Here is a 21,551-nt window from a genome sequence, read left to right as displayed (position 1 = left end):
TGAACAAGATCCAAGTCAGTTTGCCAAACTCGTAAAAGGATGCTTACTGGAAAAGTATGGAGCCAGATTCCTGCCAAAAGGTTGAACGTGCGGATCGTAAGAAACAAACACCATGTGACAGACAACATTTTAGACTTGAGCAAATCTTGTGTTGCCATTTTGATGTACAATAATACCTTTCAGAGTTTTGGCAGTTTCATCTCACCAACAAACAAAAAAGCATACACCAAACGGTTCGGTAGCTAATATAATGGATTTGTTTGCCAGCGCAAGTCTAGAGAGAACTAGCTGTATTATGCCTACAACAGTGATATTTCAGTTCGCTAGTTGTATCTCTACAGCATGAACATATCGTGGATATCCCCATGCATGCACGACTAATTCAATTTGCACCATCCCATTCTCTGGGCTCTGTCTGCAATCATAACCAGTATTATATACCAGGAATAATGAAACATAGAATAATATATGTTTGGTGAATCTATGAATTGTGTTAGCCACTCAATATGTTGATATTTCTTTCATCACTCTTGCCAAATCATATTCTGTAGGAGGTGTTAATATAAAGCACCTCTTCTGGAGGCATGCAGTCATAGAGTCATTATACCCTCATGTAGGCCTATTTGCCTACTAGCCAAATAAAGTGCAGAGCATGCATGATGCGTGCAACTCGTCATACCAACATAATAGAACATTTAATTCATCCTTCATTCAGTTCAGTCAGTTGAAATAGGAACTAAATCAATGAGAATAGAACGGTCTTATCCATTTGTTTATTGAAATGCATGTGTATTCAAAATGATCTAAATTTCCCAAAGTTCATGAGCTTATCACTTTAATAATTCAATGTTTAATGTAGGCCTAACCCCGCCCCGCCCCCGCCACCAAAAAAAAAATAGGCCTTCAACTTGTAGGTGTCACGTCTGTCGGAACGAGGAGACCAAGGCGCAGCATGATTGGAATTACAGTCTTCTTTTATTAAAATGCAGAACACTTAAACAAACTAACCGTGACGCTATAACCAACTAGTGCTGACATGCACATAGACAATAACCCACAAAACCAAAATGGCAAATGGCAACCTAAATAGGATCCCCAATCAGAAACAACGATAAACAGCTTTCTCTGATTGGGAACCAATTCAGGCCACCATAGACCTACATATAAATACAAATACCACCCTCGTCACACCCTGACCTAAACAAAATAATAAAGAAAACATAGATAACTAAGGTCAGGGTGTGATAGTAGGCATTGTACTGGTGTCTTGCAGAATCATTTTAGAATTCTATTTGTGTTTTATAACTGTTTTTATTATAGGGCTCCCCTTAAACAGAGACTCTATCTCACAAGCCTCTAAATATAGCCTCAAAATAAGTGTTCAACAAAATAGTTGAAGAAGCATGTGCAATGGCTGATAGGGAAAACAGATCTGGCAATAAGAATAGGCTATAGATAGTCTAGACCATATGGGACTCCTTGGCTATTTATATATATATTTTTTTTGTCTCATTTATTGAAATGGATATAGCCTGCGTGATAACGTTGTGCAACGCAAATGGCTATAACAAGCCTACATACAGAGTGGAATTCACTAGTCAAAATGCCTAATTCAAGGTCTACAGTCCATGCTCCCAAATACTGGAAAATGTGTGATCACCACAATAGCCCACGCGGCTATAAAAACAAATAAGGAAATTATATTACCATTAAATAACACACAACTGCATTGCATACGATCCTAATAATTTACGTATGGATTTTCTTTCGATGAAGTGAATAGCTTTGATTTTTGGAGCAGGGCACTGGTAAAACGTGTTATCTCTGGCGTCTCGCTGGACATTGATAGTCAATATCTTAGGCTAAAAATTCCAGGAGTAGTTCATGCACGTCACTTGACCCGTATGGAGAATGGGAAAAGGAGCATAGTGTATCTGTATTATTGATGTTTGACGAGTATTTACCACCCTATGGAAAGTTGGGATATATAAGATACGCTGGAAGAGCGTTTGTGCAAAACCTGATGCAATGCAAGAAGTGAAAAAAGTTTGATGAAAGAGGTTGAGGTGTCAAGGATCAGGGCTGTACAGCAAATCTCCTACTGTATGTGGAGGCGGTGAAGAGCGTTGAAGGGGCAAGAGGCCACAATTCTGAAGAAGATATGGGGGTGGATGCACCACAACCAGTTGCAAATGTTATATGTCAATCAAGTGACTTGGATACACTTATTGTGAAAAAGAGGGGTGCGCGCTAATACCGTTTCAATTGGTGACTTCACTCACTCTGAAGCCTTGAAGTAGTTGTTCCCCTTGCTCTGCAAGGGCTGCAGCTTTTGTGGAGCGATGGGTAACAATGCTTCGAGGGTGGCTGTTGTCGATGTGTGCAGAATGTCCCTGGTTCGAGTCCAGGTAGGGGCGAGGAGAGGGACGGAAGCAAAACTGTACATTGCAGTTGGCTGTTTTGGCTTCCAGCGCAAATTCGCTCTGTAAACAGAACATGTAAGGTCCTTGGAATAAGGAGTAACGTTAGGCACCTTTGGTCCAATATGGTGATTAATGGCACTGCCAAGGTGGAGAGGAAGTCCAGGAAAATAAATATAATTGTTGATGCAGCGGAACGGTTCCTGGGACTGAAAGACTTCACGGGGGAGTTGCATGGAGTATTGTCACAAGACATACCACCCTCTCAGGTCATAGAGCCTGAGAAAGGAGATATGGACATTTGAAGGAACGAAGAAGTCTGAGTTTTTGGTTTTGTCAATGTGTTTTTATTTCATTTTTGTTGGGGGGCTGGATTAAGTTAGTTTTTCCTATCAGGTATGTGTGTTTTTTTCACCCTTGTTTTTTTCAACCCCGTCCAGTTGGTGGCGGTAATACACCTTTTGGGGTTGTAAGTCTGCCATAAAACCCACAGAGGAAGAAGAACCATATTTACAATGTGCAGGGGTATTTCATTTAACCTTTATTTAACCAAGCAAGTCAGCCAAGAACAAATTCTTATTTACAATGAGACGGCCTACACCGGCCAAACCTGGACGACGCTGGGCCAATTGTGCGCCGCCCTATGGGGCCCCTAATCACGGCCGGTTGTGATATGGCCTGGATTCGAACCAGGTACTGGAATAAGAGGCAGATACTGTATGTGTAGGGTGCAATCGCCATGGTACTGAAGAACAAACTTGTAGATTTATTGTCAGTAAAAACCCCATTGTAAAAAGGTCATGCTATCTGGGATCTCCCCTAAATGATGTTTTATTTAAACCTCAATGGAGTAGGGATGTCGCAAGATACCGCACAGCACACGGACCACTGTAAAAACTAATCCAAAGCAGTTGCCGTGTTCGAGAGGATCAAAAATGTAAAACCGCAATGTATCATGGGTACATTGTAACTGACTGACTACAAATAATACTAACTACAAATAATAATGAGTAGTTATTTACAGATCAGTCAATCGGCAGTTGCCTGCACCGTCGACTGCAATGTAGAACAAGCCCAGTATTACCAGAGGAAAAGGCAAAGGGATTACTGGGCCCAAAATCAGTTTTCTTCAGCAGGTGGTATTTTTTCCGCTCACCAAGCTGTTTTTTATGGAGGTCAATGAGAGAGTGTCGACTTTGGTAAACAGCTAATGTAATTTGCTACGTGTGGTTTATTTGATCGACTAGATGTTCCGTAATGCTTAGGTGTAGGAAGGAGTAGGACACAGCCCAGCAACTTTTAAGAAAGATACTTATATCGGAGAAGTGCCAGTCGTTCACACGAGTATCTGTCCTCATTGGCTAGAATGGTCCCACCTGATCTGGCCTCCTCCCGATTGCCTTCCTTTTTTGTAGATATTTGTTTTCATTGTTAGAGCGGCAACTCGAATATCTGGTCAGTATAGTGGATAATAGGTGATTCTACAACTGCATTGCTTGCTGTTTGGGGTTTTAGGCTGGGTTTCTGTACAGCACTTTGAGATATCAGCTGATGTACGAAGGGCTATATAAATAAAATTTGATTGATTGATTGATAATCTATGGTAGTTCAAAGTAAATTACCTGAGGGAGGGGAGTAATGAGCACAAGACATATCGTCATTGAGAGGAGCACACAACTGTACACAAAACGTGTGAAATATTATTAGAAAAAAGCGTATTTTTGTCATTGACAGTGGTGGAAGAGTACCCAATTGTCATACTTGAGTAAAAGCAAAGATACCTTAATAGAAAATGACTCAAGTAAAAGTGCAAGCCACCCAGTAAAATATTACTTGAGTAAAAGTATTTTGTTTTAAAAATATATAACTATCAAAAGTAAATGTAATTGATAAAATATACTTAAGTATCATAAGTAAAACTATAAATAATTTCAAATTCCTTATTTAAGCAATCCAGATGGCACCATTTGCTTGTTTAAAAAAAAATGTATTTACGGATAGCCAGGGGCACACCAACACTCAGACATAATTTCCAACCTAAGCATGTGTGTTTGAGTCCACCAGATCAGAGGCAGTAGGGATGACCAGAGTTCTCTTGATAAGTATGTGAATTTGGACCATTTTCTTGTCCTTCTAAGCATTCAAAATGTAACGAGTACTTTTGGGTGTCAGGGAAAATGTATGGAGTAATCAGTACATACAATTCTTTAGGAATGTAGTGTAGTAAAAGTAAGTTGTCAAAAAAATGTATATGCATTGTTCTAAAACCATGTATGATCCAATCCAATGGTTGAAGAAACAGTCAATTGTTTTATTACTTACCTAATTATAATGTATGATGGCCAAAGCAAATGTTATTTGTCACATGCGCCGAATACAATTGGTGTAGACTTAACCATGAAATGCTTGCTTATGAGCCATTTCCAAGAATGCAGAGTAAAAAAGGTATTATACTTTTTTTTTTTTCAAATAAGTAATGGGCAATTCGAAATTTACTAAGGGGGGGGTCCACGAGGTGTAATACATGTATTTTTCACATGACCCTCCCCGGGGAACAGTAAAACAATGCGCACCCTTCCCCCTCAGAAAATGAACTGCAAAATAATAATTAGAAATAACAGCTATAGAAGCCCATTGTTTTATAAACGTAGATATCGACTTTACCAATTCAGCATAGTTTAAGAACCCAAGGCTTGCACGGAGGGTCAGGATACAGATGAGTCTGTGATGGTAGGAGTGACAGTTTTGGGAAAAAAGTGGACCCTTGCCTTTTGGCTGATACATTGTTTTCAGGGTGGGTGAAAACAGAGTAAGTGGGGTGCTGTGGAATCGGTGGTAACCAGAAGTGGTTTGGTGCTTAATTGTTTGTGTTTCTGCTGGTCAGAGGGAGCAGGCGCTCGGCGTTAAACGAGTGGGGACAAGATATGTGAATGGTTTTGCTTTCAGGAAAAGGGCGCCATTAAAAGGAGTGATTATTGGGGTAGCGGTAAATGTGAAAGTTGACCAAATGAAGGGGAAGATTCCAAGTGTTTGTGATGCTCAGCGTTTGGCATGAGTGGTAAAAACAGAAGAGTCGTCTGTTATTTTAAGTTTGATGTTGAGTCTTTTCCCAACAGAGTGATTGTAGGATATACGTTATCCCGTACAAGCTTTTGTGCTGAATACATTACATTGATACAGGTGTCAAGCTTAAGGGCATGTGACATCAGTGTGTAGGAGGGAGATTCCTACGTGTGAGAAGTGTGCAAAAGGGCACGAGACAAAGGAATGTGTAGCATTGGGGAAAGTAGTGGTGGTATGTGTTCATTGTAGGGGTGTTCATGTGGCTGGAGATCAGAAATGTCAGGTGTGAGAGAGGCAGGTTGTTTCCAGAGTTAGAGTAGTGCAGAAGTTGTATGCTGAGGCAGTGATGAAAGTAGAGGAAGATGGGTCAATGGGGAGGGACCCTGAGAGAAGTGGTGTGAGTAGTAGATCTGAACCAGTTGTGAGGGCATTTTCTGTTAAACCTTACTAATGCTTGTGTACTAAAATATAATTCTTTAAGCCTAGGCATTGGGATTGAGATTTGATAAAGATACTAACTCATAAAATAGAAAAGTGTGTGTGCATTAATAAGAGGCCTGTTCTAACTGTTCTGTGTGTGTAGCATGACCCCGTGATGTTTGGCCACTTAGCCAAGAGCTGACAGAAACTAACTGGTTCCTCTTAGCATAACTGGTGACAGGGCAAAGTGTTATATTCTGCACACCAGTGATAGAACTATTGCTCGGTTTGGAGCCTATTTCTGGGCGAAATATTAATGTTTTGTGTGTTTGTGTGTGTGTGACCAGTACGACCATACATCATCTGGGCCGACAGTCAAAGGCGCTTGCTTGTCCAACTTGGGGGAACTGTTGAGCTACTGTTAGAGGAAGTATGTTTGGATTGACTTCCTGTCATTCTGGCCCCTATTGTCCTCACTCATTTGCGACAGATTGAGGCAACCTTTTCACCCAGGTGTCTGTCTCCCTCACGTACACATGCATAGGGTCACGTGTTTTGCAGATTCTTGCGTGGGGTAGCTTGACTATATAAATGCTCCTGTACTCTTTGTACAGCAGGCTCTCACTCCATTTCACCTGCGTGGATGGTGCGACCAGCCTCCTTATTATAATGTTTTTAATAAAAGTAATACCTTGATTGATTATTGACTTTGCCTCCTCATTCTTAGTTAAAGGTAGAATTTCCCCCACACATGACAGAGTGATAGGCCAACAAGTTATATATGCTTCAGTAAAATTTGATTTTTTTGCATTTATTGCTATGGTTATCAACTGTATTGCAGGGATGGAATGTAAAATCGCAGAAAATTGAGGTTGTGGTGGCAGCTGCAGAGAGGTATTTGGGTGTACGAGACTTGATGTCAGAGTTATGGTGTGTATTGACTGGTGGTGTCCCGTCCTTTTAGGCTGTTGACCTGAGGTCGGACTAGATAGATTTAAAAGTAGGGAGGTGGGTTTTTCCTGAATGTATGGTATTTGTTGATTAAAAAATAAATAATAATAATTCAAGCGAAGTATAAGGGAGTTGTACTCCATTGTAGTAGGTGGCGGTAATGCAACATTTATTAGATGACAACCGCCGCTAAACCTCAATGAAGAAGATGATGATGCCACGCAGGACTAACGGGCCAGAAGGTTGAGGGTTCGCCGACTACCACCATGGATGAGCTCACTCTCCCTGCCTGTCTCATTACACTATGATCAGAGCTGGCTGCAGATAATGATTAGCTAGGGGGAATTAGTTTTTCAACATTTTGAAGCTATAATTATATAAAATACATTCAAGGGTTTTTCTTATTAAAAAAAAAACTTTTCTACATTGTAGAATAATAGTGAAGATAGCAAAACTAATCATGTAGTAACCAAAAACAGTGTTAAACAAATACAATTAAATAAAAAAATATATATATATGTATTTTGATTTGTTTAACACTTAAAAAAAGAGTGTTAAACAAATCAATATATATATATATTTTTTTTTTTTTGATTTGTTTAACAATTTTTATTTTTATTTTTCTAATATTTATATATATATATATATATATATATATATATATTTGGAACCCCTTTTTCTCCCCAATTTCATTGTAAACAATTGGTATTTAGTCTTGTCTCATTGCTGCAACTCCCATACAGACTCGGGAGAGGTGAAGGTCGAGAGCCGTGCGTCCTCAGAAACACAACCCAACCAAGCCACACTGCTTCTTGACACAATGCCCACTTAACCCAGAAGCCTGCTTCACCAATGTTTCGGAGGAAACACCGTACATCTGGCGACCATGTCAGTGTGCACTCTGCCCGGCCCACCACAGGAATTGCTAGCGTGCGATGGGACAAGGACATCCCTGCCGGCCAAACCCTCCCCTAACCCTGACGGCGCTGGGCCAATTGTGCGCCCGGTCGCGGCAGAGCCTGGACTCGGGCTCAGAATCTCTAGTGGCACTGCTAGCACTTTGATGCGGTGCCTTAGACCACTGCGCCACTCGGGAGGCGAATCAAAATATATTCTATACTTGACATTCAAAGTAGCCACCCTTTACCTTGAAGACATCTTTGCATACTCTTAGCATTCTCTCAACCATTCTCTCAATGAGGGGGGCAGGGTAGCCTAGTGGTTAGAGCATTGGACTAGTAACCGGAAGGTTGCAAGTTCAAACCCCCTAGCTGACAAGGTAAGAATCTGTCGTTCTGCCCCTGAACAGACAGTTAAACCACTGTTCCTGGGCCGTCATTGAAAATAAGAATTTGTTCTTAACTGACTTGCCTAGAGGTTAAAGGTTAAAAAGGTTAAATAAAAATGAGGAATGCTATTCCATCATTCTTGAAGGAGTTCCCAGATATGCTGAGCACTTCTTGCTTTTCTTTCACTCTGCGGTCCAACTCATCCCAAACCATCTCAATTGGGTTGAGATTGGGTGATTGTGGAGGCCAGGTCACCATCACGCTCCTTGGTCAAATAGCCCTTATGCAGCCTGGAGGTGTGTTGGGTCATTGTCCTGTTGAAAAACAAATGATTGTCCCACTAAGCGCAAACCAGATGGGATACAAACCAGATGGGATAGTGTATCGCTGCAGAATGCTGTGGTAGCCATGCTAGTGTGCCTTGAATTCTAAATAAATCACTGACCGTGTCACCAGCAAAACACTCCCATACCATCACACCTCCTCCACCATGCTTGATGGTGGGAACCAGACATGTGGAGATCATCCGTTCACCTACTCTGCTTCTCAAAGACACCGGTTGGAACCAAAAATCTCAAATTTGGGAATATTTCCACTGGTCTAATGTCCATTGCTTGTGATTCTTGGCCCAAGCAAGTCTCTTCCTCTTATTGGTGTCCTTTAATAGTGGTTTATTTGCAGCAATTCTACCATGAAAGCCTGATTCACTCAGTCTCCTCTGAACAGTTGATGTTGAGATGTGTCCGTTACTTTAACTGACTTGCCAAATTAAATAAAGGTTAAATAAGAAAAATAACCAAATAGGGCTATCTTCTCTATACCACCCCGACCTTGTCACAACACAACTGATTTGCTCAAACGCATTAAGAAGGAAATAAATTCCACAAATTAAGTCAACAAGGCACACCTGTTAATTGAAATGCATTCCAGGTGACTACCTCATGAAGCTGGTTGAGAGAATGCCAAGTGTGTGCTAAACTCACCAAGGCAAAGGGTGGCTATTTGAAGATTCTCAATTATAACATATTTTGATTGGTTTAGCACTTTTTTAGTTACAAGATGAGTCCATATGTGTTATTTCATAGTTTTGATCTCTTCACTATTATTCTACAATGTAGAAAATAGTGAAAATAAAGAAAAATCCTTGAATGAGTAGGTGTGTCCAAATGTTTGACTGGTACTGTACATGCAACGAATTTTCCACCAACAGGTTTTTGTGCCAATGTACCACAAAACCAATTAAGCAACGCATAAATGCATAGGATTACCGATTTTGGGGGGGATTATCAAGGTTTGCATTGTCAACACCACAATCAAGTAGAGTATGTCAATCTCGACAAACAGATATACTTGGTTTGACAATCTCCGAATATCATTAAACTTTTTGGTGTTTTGTAACAATGTCTCTTTCCATTAATCGAATTGCTGTTGTGCAGTTTGGATCCCGGAATTATATTAGTAAAGGGGATGAACATGTGCAGGTAGCCTACAGGAGACTTTTGAAGTAGGCCTATATGAACAGAGTATGATTTGGAAGAATTATGATGGGCAACACACAGCACATCGGTAGGTAATCAGAAGTAAAAATACAGCCAGACTGGCTTGCTACTGTGCCTTTCTATAATCTTCCGAGACTAGACCCAGAACTGCGTGGTGCTGTAGGCTAGTCTATGTAGAATCATTGTATTGTCCCGAAACAAAATCAATAGGGGATATTTTTCAGCTACTTGTCATCGCTGTTCTTTCATGCGAACCTGGCCTAATATAGAAAATGGGGTAGATTTTAATGATTTTATGTGTGTTATGATTGCTACTTAGCCTATTGCAAATCTGGACAAACGATCCACCTACCATTATTGTTGCTATGGATAGAGGGCAGGATAGTCAGTTCACTGGTAGACTATTAGGCATAGTAAGCATGCGGAAAAGCGTAGTGCATAAGAAAAGCACCAAAACAACTTGATATGGGAGGCGATACAAGCAGATGAGGAAAATATGGCTATATGAAAGACATTATATAGTAAATCCTGCAAAATGGCTAATGTAAATCAGGGGAGAATGCACTACCCTCCCCTGTACCCAATAAAAAAACTACAAACCTCCCCAAAGCAAAAAAAAAAAAAACGTTTGACAACCATCCTAACTCACTGTATGTTGAGAATAACGATACTTTAGGTTGCTTGCTCCAAAACATGATTAGTGATTTAAGTTTCCAGACATTGCTTTTTGTGTCTTCCCCTTTAATAAAAACTTGACCGGCTAGTTAGGTACATTGTGTTGTCATTAGTGATGGGTCGTTCGCAAACGAGTCGGCTCTAAGAGATGGCTCTTGTAGGTGAACGTTGGGAGCCGGCTTATATATCAGAAAATCAGAATCTATTTAGATTTTTTATTTTAAGATATGAATAATCAAGAGATCTAAATTAATAGAATTAACTAATTCAAAGAACTGAGAAATAAACAAAATATAGGCCTAAATGCTCAAGCGCACACATTCTCTCTGACTGTCTGCTCAGACTAACAGCCTCACCTGTTGTTCCTGTCAATCAGACACGCAGTGTCAACCAATAAACCAAAAATGTGTGGCGAGGGCTGAGCCAACTCACAGGCACACACTTAGCAGCCGAGGAGAGAGGAAGGACAGCTGTGAACAGTCAGAAGCACAGTAGCATTTGGATGCATTTTAATAATGTAAAATTTGCCAAAACAAAATTCCACATAAAGCCGGTTCTACGCACAACCTACACCGGCATAGGCGAACTGTGCATCCAACTGTGAAGGAGCTTCACAAACTATCCGGCCTGCTAGTAATAGTGGTGGAGTCAGCACCTCCTCACGTGGTGATGTATCCACTCAGTCAAGTAGGCCTACTCTGCGACCCACAGCAACGCAGTCTTCTATGGACCAGTTTATGCCAAAGTCTATGTCTGTAGCAAAACAAGGCCAAATTGATATTGCATTGGCTAAAATGATTGCCATTGATTTCCATCCATTTTCAATCGTGGATTGGTTTTTGAGGTTTTAGAAATTATAGTCTAAATCCAATGTACACAAATAGGGGAAACCCCTATTCTGTCTCCTCAGCTGCTAAGTGTGTGACTGAGTTAGTTGGCTCGGCCCTCCCCCACGCATCTTTGGTTCATTGGTCACTTCATTGAAGATTTTTCCAAGTCTAGCTGTCTTCTGGACTGCTTTGAGTTCAGCAACAGACAAACCTCTGAAATTGGCAGAGGAACTGTTGAGAGTGGCAAGTACATGGAAAATTGGTCTGTTGTGTTAGCGACAATGCAGCTAACATAACCAAAGCCATGAACATTTTTAAATGGACCCATCATCCATGTCTTGCCCACACAATCAACCTGATTGTAAGAGATGCTCTGAAGGTGATTAAGCCCACTGTGGACAAAGTGAAAGCAGCTGTGGAATACTTCCACATGAGCACAGTACGTGCTGAAAAACTAATGTCTACACAACACCAGATGGGGATGCCTGAGCTGAGGCCTAACAAGACTGCACTACAAGGTTGAATTCATTTTACATGTTGAAGCAGTTTCTTGAGTCAAAGGATGCCATCATCTCTACCCTGGCCATTGTCAATGCACCTTTTGATGCTCTGACCCAAGAGGAATGGGAGGTGGTGGTGGAGGAGTTGTGCAGAGTCCTGGAACCCTTTGAGCAGGTCACTGTGGAGATCAGTGTAGAGGGGAACAGTAAGCAGTTATTACTACATCATTATTTAATCCAGTATTATATATGTACAGTTGAAGTCGGAGGTTTACATACACCTTAGCCAAATACATTTAAACTCAGTTTCACAATTCCTGACATGTAATACTAGTAAAAATTCCCTGTCTTAGGTCAGTTAGGATCACCATTTTATTTTAAGAATGTGAAATGTCAGAATAATAGTAGAAAGAATTTATTATTTCAGCTTTTCTTTTATCACATTCCCAGTTGGTCAGAAGATTACATTCACTCAATTAGTATTTGGTAGCATTGCCTTTAAATTGTTTAACTTGCGTCAAACGTTTTGGGTAGCCTTCCACAATAAGTTGGGTGAATTTTGGCCCATTCCTCCTGACAGAGCTAGTGTAACGGAGTCAGGTTTGTAGGCCTCCTTGCTCGCACACGCTTTTTCAGATCTGCCCACAAATTTGCTAGAGGGTTGAGGTCAGGGCTTTGTGATGGCCACTCCAATACCTTGACGTTGTTGTCCTTAATCCATTTTTCCACAACTTTGGAAGTATGCTTAGGGTCATTGTCCGTTTGGAAGACCCATTTGCGACCAAGCTTTAACTTCCTGACTGATGTCTTGATGTTGCTTTAGCATATCCACATAATTTCCCTTCCTCATGATGTCATCTATTTTGTGAAGTGCACCAGTCCCTCCTGCAGCAAAGCACCCCCACAGCATGATGCCGCCAGCCCCCGTGCTTCACGGTTGGGATGGTGTTCTTCGGCTTGCAGGCCTCCCCCTTTTTCCTCCAAACATAACAATGGTCATTATGGCTAAACTGGTCCATTTTTGTTTCATCAGACCAGAGGACATTTCTCCAAAAAGTATGATCTTTGTCCCCATTTGCAGTCGCAAACTGTAGTCTGGCTTTTTTATGGCGGTTTTGGAGCAGTGGCTTCTTCCTCGCTGAGCGACCTTTCAGGTTATGTCGATATAGGACTTATTTTACTGTGGATACAGTTTCCTCCAGCATCTTCACAAGGTCCTTTGTTGTTCTGGGATTGACTTGTACTTTTCTCACCAAAATACGTTCACCTCTAGGAAACAAAACATGTCTCCTTCCTGAGCGCGTCTCCTTCCTAACGACTGCGTGGTTCCATGGTGTTTATACTTGCGTACTATTGTTTGTACAGATGAATGTGGTATCTTCAGGCGCTTGGAAATTGCTCCCAAGGATGAACCAGACTTGTGAAGGTCTATAATTGTTTTTCTGAGGTCTTGGCTGATTTCTTTTGATTTTCCCATGATGTCAAGCAAGCAAAGAGGCACTGAGTTTGAAGATAGGCCTTGAAATACATCCACATGTACACCTCCAATTGACTCAAATGATGTCAATTAGCCTATCAGAAGCTTCTAAAGCCATGACATCATTTTCGGGAATTCTCCAAGCTGTTTAAAGGCACGGTCAATTTAGTAAACTTCTGACCCACTGGAATTGTGATACAGTGCATTATAAGTGAAATAATCTGTCTGTAAGCAATTGTTGGAAAAGTTACTTGTGTCATACACAAAGTAGATGTCCTAACCGACTTGCCAAAACGATAGTTTGTTAACAAGAAATTTGTGGAGTGGTTGAAAAACTAGTTTTAACTAGTTTTAAAGTGTATGTAAACTTCTGACTTCAACTGTATATGAGCAGTAGATGAGAATAGTAGTATCTTATTTGGAGGAGCCCCTCCTCTGAGCTGGTGGAAGAACAAGGCCTCTAGCTAACTAAAGTAATGACTGGGAGACCCTGCATAGTGGCCACATCCGTTCCCTCTGAGAGGGTCTTCTCGAAAACGTGACAAATAATTACTGAGAGAAGAAACCGCATCAGCCCCTCGAAAGTGAAGCAGCTTGCATTTCTGAATGCCAATCTCTCATAAAAGCAAAATATGGTCAGCATTGCTGTGTGCTGCTGGTTATAACATAGCAATAAAGAAGAGAGAGATAAGAGATGAGCCACAGATGAGGCAATCTCTATTGCACTCCACACTGCCCTTTCCCACCTGGACAAAAGGAACACCTATGTGAGAATGCTGTTCATTGACTACAGCTCAGCATTCAACACCATAGTACCCTCAAAGCTCATCCCTCAGCTAAGGATCCTGGGACTAAACACCTCCCTCTGCAACTGGATCCTGGACTTTGACAAGCCGCCCCCAGGTGGTGAGGGTAGGTAAACAATACATCTGCCACGCTTATCCTCAACACTGGAGCTCCCCAGGGGTGCGTGCTCAGTCCCCTCTTGTACTCCCTGTTCGCCCACGACTGCATGGTCAGGCACGACTCCACCATCATTAAGTTTGCTGACGACACAACAGTGGTAGGTCTGATCAATGACAACGACGAGACAGCCTATAGGGAGGAGGTCAGAGACCTGGCCGGGTGGTGCCAGAATAACAACCTATCCCTCAACGTAACCAAGACTAAGGAGATGATGATGGACTACAGGAACGTCCCCATTCTCATCGACTGGGCTGTAGTGGAGCAGGTTGAGAGCTTCAAATTCCTTGGTGTCCACATCCACAACAAACTAGATTGGTCCAAACACACCAAGACAGTCATGAAGAGGGCATGACAAAGCCTATTCCCCCTCAGGAAACTAAAAAGATTTGGCATGGGTCCTGAGATCCTCAAAAGTTTCTACAGCTGCAACATCGAGAGCATCCTGACCGGTTGCATCACTTCCTGGTACTGCAATTGCTCGGTCTTTGACCGCAAGGCACTTCAGAGGGTAGTGTGTACGGCCCAGTACATCACTGGGGCAAAGCTGCCTGCCATCCAGGACCTCCACACCAGGTGGTGTCAGAGGAAGGCCCTAAAAATTGTCAAAGACCCCAGCCACCCCAGTCATAGACTGTTCTCTCTACTACTGCATGGCAAGCGGTACCGGAGTGCCAAGTCTTGGACAAAAAGGCTCCTCAACAGTTTTTACCCCCAAGCCACAAGACTCCTGAACAGGTAACCAATGGTTACCCGGACTATTTTCATTGTGTGCCAACCCCCAACCCCTCTTTTACACTGCTGCTACTCTCTGTTTATCTTATATGCATAGTCACTTTAACTGTACATTCATGTACATACTACCTCAATTGGCCCGACCAACCAGTGCTCCCGCACATTGGCTAACCGGGCTATCTGCATTGTGTCCCACCACCTGCCAACCCCTCTTTTTACGCTTCTGCTACTCTCTGTTCATCATATATGCACAGTCACTTTAACGATACCTACATGTACATACTACCTCAATAAGCCTGACTAACAGGTGTCTGTATATAACCTTGCTACTCTTTTTTCAAATGTCTTTCTACTGTTGTTTTATTTCTTTACTTACCTACACACAGACACACACCTTTTTTTTGGCACCATTGGTTAGAGCCTGTAAGTAAGCATTTCGTTGTAAGGTTTACACCAGTTGTATTCGGCGCACATGACAAATAAACTTTGAGGGACCAGTTTAATGTTTTAAGTGGAATGCTGCAGTTTTGCACATTGTTATTTATTTTTCTTAGATATGGTGCAATATTCTATTATGCTGTTCAGATTGTAGTCGTTTTGAATGGTTCGATTTATATTCACTTTGTTTATACGTTAAAAAGTTATACTTTAAATGCACATTTTTAATATGATTCTTTTTCATAACATTTTCTACATGCATTGTGGTTAAGGTAGAGTATGATTTTTTAAAATTTAATTCGAATTGTTTTAAACCCAATCATAGTCAAAACTATCGCAAACTGTTTGACTTGAAAGAATACAAAATATACATTTTTTTCAGAGCCGTTTGGTAGCCGAAAGAGAAGGCTCTTTTTGGTGAGCTGAGCCGAACGAGCTGGCTCACTGAAAAGTGCCGGAATGCCCATCACTAGTTGTCACGGGAAGTGCTGGTCCACTCTCGTTGAAAATAAAATGGCTTGCTGTATCGTAAAATTTCATTTAAATTAATATACTTGTTTTTGGTCTTAATGTAATGTTAGCAGTGTGGTTAATGTTTGCTTTAAAATCAAAATTTAAGAAGATAAATTGTAGAAATAGTAGGCGGGGTTTATGACTTTGTGGCTGTGTAACTGCTGACGCTCGTTTGAAACAAGCTAACAAAGTAAACATACTAACGTTAGCTAGCTGGCTTGCTAGCCAATATACAATGAATGACCGGTTATTGAGTGCCTAGTTACTCCACAACATATAGTAATAGGAAAATATATCTACAGTAGTAGCAGGTAAGGAAACACGAAACTAACGTCGACTTTACTGTCTTTTAGCAGGCAGGTCACAAACTACGGCTAGCTAGCTAACGGCCTGTGGCTAGTAGGGGTGCAACAAGCTAGCTAGCGAGGTACACCTAGCTGGGCAACGTTAGCTATGAGAGAGGTTGGATACACAATATTACCGTTTGCGAAATTTTAAACCTGCACAATTGACCGTAGCAAATTATGTTCGTGCTAACTAGTTAACAGCAGCAGTAGTATTACGTTAGCTTTATAGTCACATAAAACAATTAGATATATTATTTGATATAGGTAACTGGTAGCTAACGTTAGGTCGAAAAATAATGTATGATTATCTTCAACCTAGGCTAGTAGGCGCTTGATATCGTTTTTTTCCCCATAGAGAGCCATTTCATATAGCTGATTTCAGCTATTTGTTGTGACCTGCTCGACAAGCAAGCCTTGAAAACAAAACGAGCAAACGATGACTTCACCTACTCTAACATCAATTAATAATCACAGGGAATGTTTGATGTCAAGCCGAGATATGGGAGCTGTTGTGCTTTTACTCTTTTTATTTTATTTTAATTTTTACCTTTATCTAGCTAGGCAAGTCAGTTAAGAACAAATTCTTATTTTCAATGACGGCCTAGGAACAGTGGGTTAACTGCCTTGTTCAGGGGCAGAACGACAGATTTGTACCTTGTCAGTTTGGGGATATGAACTTTCGGTTACAGGTCCTACGCTCTAACCACGAGGCTACCCTGCCGCCCCGTCTTTTGAAGTTTAGTCAGACACCATCGTGCCTCTTGTACAGCCATGGGAGTCTCTCGCTTGCTCTTTGGTCTGAATTTGGCCAGTATGACTGTAGCTGGATAAATGTCCAGACCCCAGAAAGTGCCACGTTTCCCTTTGGTTGATCCAGATGCTAAATGTTCCCTTTTAAAATATTTGTATTTTTATGATCATTGCAGAATTTCAAGAGTCCTCTTCATGTCTCTCCTATAGGCTCCACGGTAGCTAAGATGGAGGTGCTGTGTTTCCGGTTGCCTGGTCACGGTGACACCACCCTGAAGAGCATGAACTCCTTGAGGTCCAGGCAGCAGTTCTGTGACATCACTATAGTGGCCAGCGGCAGGCAGACGTTCCGGGGACACAAAGTGGTCCTTGCTGCCTGCTCCCCCTTCCTTAGGGACCAGTTCCTGCTCAACCCCTCCTCTGAACTGCAGGTGGGTGCCAGGGAAAGCCACCGTGATACACACTATTTGGGTTATGTTTGATGAATGTTGAGTGTCGTCTTCAGATGTACGAGCCCCTGACATACACTTCTTGTCACATACCCTTTTGATCTGACTGTTTTAATAGGCATATCTTTGAGCCTGGGAAGTTCTCAAATGTTGCATCATGCCAGCTGTGGTTCCAGTCCTATGCCTCATTATAGTAGTTTATATCACAAGTCTTGCAGGATATGACACTAATGGCTTACACGATTGATCATAAGAAAAATAAAACTACATGACCAAAAGTATATGGACAACGGCTTGTTGAACATCTCATTTCAAAATCATGGGCATTAATATGGAGTCTCCCCCCCCCTGCTGCTAAAACAGCTTCCACTCTTTAGGGAGGCTTTCCATTAGATGTTGGAACATTGCTGCGGGGACTTGCTTCCATTCAGCCACAACAGCATTAGTGAGGTCGGGCACTGATGTTGGGCAATTCGGCCTGGCTCGCAGTTGGCGTTACAATTCATCCCAAAGGTGTTTGATGGGGTTGAGGTCAGGGCTCTGTAGGCCAGTCAAGTTCTTCCACACTGATCTCGACAAACCATTTCTGTATGGACCTCTCATTGTCATGCTGAAACAGGAAAGGGCCTTCCCCAAACTGTTGCCGCAAAGTTGGAAGCACAGAATTGTCTAGAATGTCATTGTATGCTGTAGCGTTAAGATTTCCCTTCAATGGAACTACGGTGCCTAACCCGAACCATGAAAAACCGTCCCAGACCATTATTCCCCCTCCACCAAACTTTACAGTTGCCACTGCATTAATGCAGGTAGTTGTTCTGGCATCTGCCAAACCCAGATTCGCCTTCGGTCTGCCAGATGATTGCTATTGCTCCAGAGTCCAATGGCAGAGAGCTTTACACCACTCCAGCTGATGCTTGGCATTGTGCATGGTGATCTTAGGCTTGTGTGGGACTGCTCAGCCATGGAACCCATTTCATGAAGCTCCCAACGAACAGTTCTTGTGCTGGCGTTGCTTTCAGTGGCAGTTTGGAACTCAGTAGTGAGTGTTTCAACCGAGGACAGACAATTTTTACGCACTACGTACTTCACCACTTGGCCGCCTCGTTCTGTGAGCTCGTATGGCCTACCACTTTGCGGCTGAGCTGTTGTAGCTCTTAAACGTTTCCACCTAACATAACTTACAATAACAGCACTTCCAGTTGACCGGGGCAGCTCTAACAGGGCAGAAATTTGACGAATTCACTTGTTGGAAAGGTGACATCCTATGACGGTGCCACAAGGAAAGTCACTGCGCTCTTCAGTAAGGCCATTCTACTGCCAATGTCTATGGAGATTGCGTTTGAAGGGGTGTCCACATACTTTTGTATATATAGTGTATCTGAGACGTAGCAGCAAAATAGCTGTTTGGGGTGTGTTTTTTCTTCCTATTTTGTCTTCTAGGTGTCAGTCCTTCACAGCTCCTCAGTGGTATGTGAGCTGCTCCAGTCCTGTTACACTGGTGTGCTGCAGTTCAGCCCCAAGGAGATAGTGAATTATCTGACGGCCGCTAGCTACCTGCAGATGGAGCATGTTGTGGAGAAGTGCCGGGGAGCCCTGGGCAAGTACATGCAGCCAAAGAACCCCAGCTCACCAAAGGTTAGTTACTTATTTTGGTTGGTGTATAGTCAAAGGCACCCTATTGAAGCAATTGTTTGCAATCCCAATGTAAAATTTTATTATACCGTGCTTCAATTGTAGAAAGCAAATACTTACTGAACTTATCTACTATGTGATTTATCAAAGGCTGGATTGTTTTTACCTGTGAAGATGTTGAACTGGCTCTTCGTTCTTTTTCTCTCCACCGCTCATTTTCAGATCAAGTCAGAAGAGAGCCAATCAATGCCAGTGACAGTCAGTGGTAGCAGCCACTCCCTTATGTCAACCTCTGCTGATCATTCCTCACTGCAGCCTCACAGCCCTGTACAGTCTCAGGCTGATGACCATACAGACTCAAACACTAAGACAGATATACAACACGATGATGACCCTAACACAATGGATGAGATTAAAGTAAGGAAATTCAGGAACAACACTTATCACTGCATCCATCTGTACATTTTTTGTTGAGTATTTGAATTTTTTTTTTTTGTATATAAAAAAAAAGTTTACCAAATTATATTTGAGAGTATTTTCCAAATACTTAGTTCAAATATGATTTTTAAATACCTTGGTTAAATGTATGCAGTGTATTTGAGTATTTAACTACCTGTCTTTTCAAATAAAATGTATATCTGAATGAATACTTTGATCAAATGTATGTGAAAGTAGTTGAGATATTTTAAATGTATTTGAACCCAGGTCTGGTAGCTAGCTACCCACGGACATTGATTTGTAGCACTCAAATTGGTCTCATGTTGTTCCAGGTGAGAGTAACAGAGGAGGGCAGGGAGGATTATGACGTGTTCCGGATCTGCATCGAGGATGAGCAGGAGCCGGAAGAGAGGCGAGAGGCAGAGGAAGGCGGAGAGGAAGCCACAGAGGGGCATCAGGGGTGCCAGTACCGAGATACGGACAGTGTCATAGTGGGAGGGGGCAGGGGTGATGATATGGCCCCAGCTGAAATGTCCATCCGCAACAGCGGCTTTGAGAGGGAGGGGCTCCAAGGCTGGAGGCGTAGACTCACCGACTCACCCAAAGTGGGCCGGGGGAGGGGGAGGGGCTTCAAGAGGAAGCGTGGCTCATACCGCGAGAGGGAGAGGAAGCCTCTGGGTATGCAGTACCAGGAGGCGTGGCGTCTACCCACCGGGGCGGAGATGATGCAGGGCTTTGGCCTGGACTTCAGCCAGGAAGCCATGAGGTCAGCGTTCCTCTCGGGGGGCGATCTCCCACGGCTAGACTACGGGATGGGGGAGGTTCAGGGAGAGGAGCTGGTGCCCCGAGACGGGAATGGTCAGGCCCACCACAACCTGGATGACCCCAGTGGTGATGGAGGTGAAGGTAACATGGGGATGGCGGCTGTGCCAACAGGTGGTGACGGGGCGGGGGATGAGTCTGTGGCCGTGGTGGGCTCGACCTCCAGCACAGCGGGGCCGGTGGCATGCGAGCAATGCGGCCTGAACTTCCCCTCGGCCCACTCCCTGGCTGTCCACACGCGCGCCACCCACTTGCTGTATGTGTGCCCCTGCTGCGGCAAACACTTCAACCACTCCAGCAACCTCAACCGCCACATGACTGTGCACCGCGGTGCCAAGGTCCACCGCTGCCCGCTCTGCGACAAGACATTCACGCAGAAGTCCACGCTGTGCGATCACATGAACCTACACAGCGGTGAGCGGCCTCACTGCTGCGCCTACTGCCACTCGCGCTTTGCCCACAAGCCGGCGCTGCGGCGCCACCTCAAGGAGCAGCATGGGAAGACGACCGCTCAGAACAGCCTGGAGGCACAGGCCGAGATGGAACGAGTGGCAGGGCCAGGTGAAGGAGAGGGAGACACTCAGGACAGATTTGACTTTTGAAAAGGACACAGGAACAGGGAGGGGGAGGAGAGATGCTCCCTCACCCCTCTTCTCAGCCAAAATGTACACTCATTGACTAAGCATTACAGGTTGCAGTTGGAGGTACAGGGGGGTTATTCAAGCAAGCAGCTGTGTGCTTACCTTCTGCTCTAATTGCCAAAAGAGTGGTTTGGAGTGTGCCTTTGAGTTTGTGGGTTGGAAACAAGGTTGTGTGTGCTGGAGGGACCTACTAAGATCTTGAAAGGGAAAGCCCCTACTTTTAGACCTGGGGTGCACAACTCTGGTCCTCCTCACAGGCCGAAGTGTATGCGATTTGAAGCTCTGGCCAGTCAATGACATGGATTGATTATTTATCTATTAATTATTTAATTGAAGGGGGGAAATTACCTACTGTACAGCACCGTGGCTCTGGAGGACTGGAGTTGTGCACACCTCAGTTTTAGACCTCTGTCTCATTTGTTACTCATTGGCTGACCAATAAAATATTTTACATTTGTGTATTTGAAGGTGAGCTTCTTGTTAAACGTTGGATGTTGGTATGTACCAGCTGATTTGTAATGTGTACTTAACAGTGTAAGACACTATATTTAAAGAGGTAGCCTACTTCTATTTTGAGTATCATTCCATAATCATGCTCATCACAAAAGGACAAATAGTAAGTGACCTACACTTTGTGCAATGCGCGTTTACTCAGGACTTGAGACACTATTCTGTAAATGTGCACAAAATGACATGTGA

General features: G+C 42.8%; 1 protein-coding gene across 4 annotated transcripts; it reads left to right on the top strand.

The window, feature by feature from the left end:
- The first annotated feature begins 5 nt into the window (after nucleotides 1–5).
- Nucleotides 6–21,313, top strand: LOC118399196 (zinc finger and BTB domain-containing protein 12-like). Of its 4 annotated transcripts, none has more exons than XM_035795072.2 (5): nucleotides 6–96; nucleotides 17,081–17,301; nucleotides 18,760–18,954; nucleotides 19,174–19,368; nucleotides 19,722–21,313. In XM_035795072.2, exons 1-5 carry the CDS (start codon nucleotides 57–59, stop codon nucleotides 20,811–20,813), a joined length of 1,743 nt encoding a protein of 580 aa, XP_035650965.1. In that variant the 5' UTR covers nucleotides 6–56; the 3' UTR covers nucleotides 20,814–21,313. The 4 variants fall into 4 exon arrangements, with proteins under 4 accessions (XP_035650965.1, XP_035650969.1, XP_035650966.1 ...); XM_035795076.2 differs by lacking the exon at nucleotides 6–96 and adding an exon at nucleotides 2,965–3,113; XM_035795073.2 differs by lacking the exon at nucleotides 6–96 and adding an exon at nucleotides 15,759–16,084.
- Nucleotides 21,314–21,551: the final 238 nt, after the last annotated feature.

This window comes from Oncorhynchus keta, chromosome 20, assembly GCF_023373465.1.
Source record: "Oncorhynchus keta strain PuntledgeMale-10-30-2019 chromosome 20, Oket_V2, whole genome shotgun sequence".
Lineage (NCBI taxonomy): Eukaryota > Metazoa > Chordata > Actinopteri > Salmoniformes > Salmonidae > Oncorhynchus > Oncorhynchus keta.
This window is presented reverse-complemented; position numbering and strand designations above follow the sequence as displayed.

What these genes read in the sequence shown, in the direction of transcription:
- LOC118399196 (XM_035795072.2), top strand. Translation starts at nt 57, where the DNA reads ATGGAGCCAGATTCCTGCCAAAAGGTTGAACGTGCGGATC. An exon ending in AAAGGTTGAACGTGCGGATC is followed by an intron (nt 97 to 17,080) that starts GTAAGAAACAAA and finishes TCTCTCCTATAG; the next exon opens with GCTCCACGGTAGCTAAGATG. An exon ending in AGAACCCCAGCTCACCAAAG is followed by an intron (nt 18,955 to 19,173) that starts GTTAGTTACTTA and finishes GCTCATTTTCAG; the next exon opens with ATCAAGTCAGAAGAGAGCCA.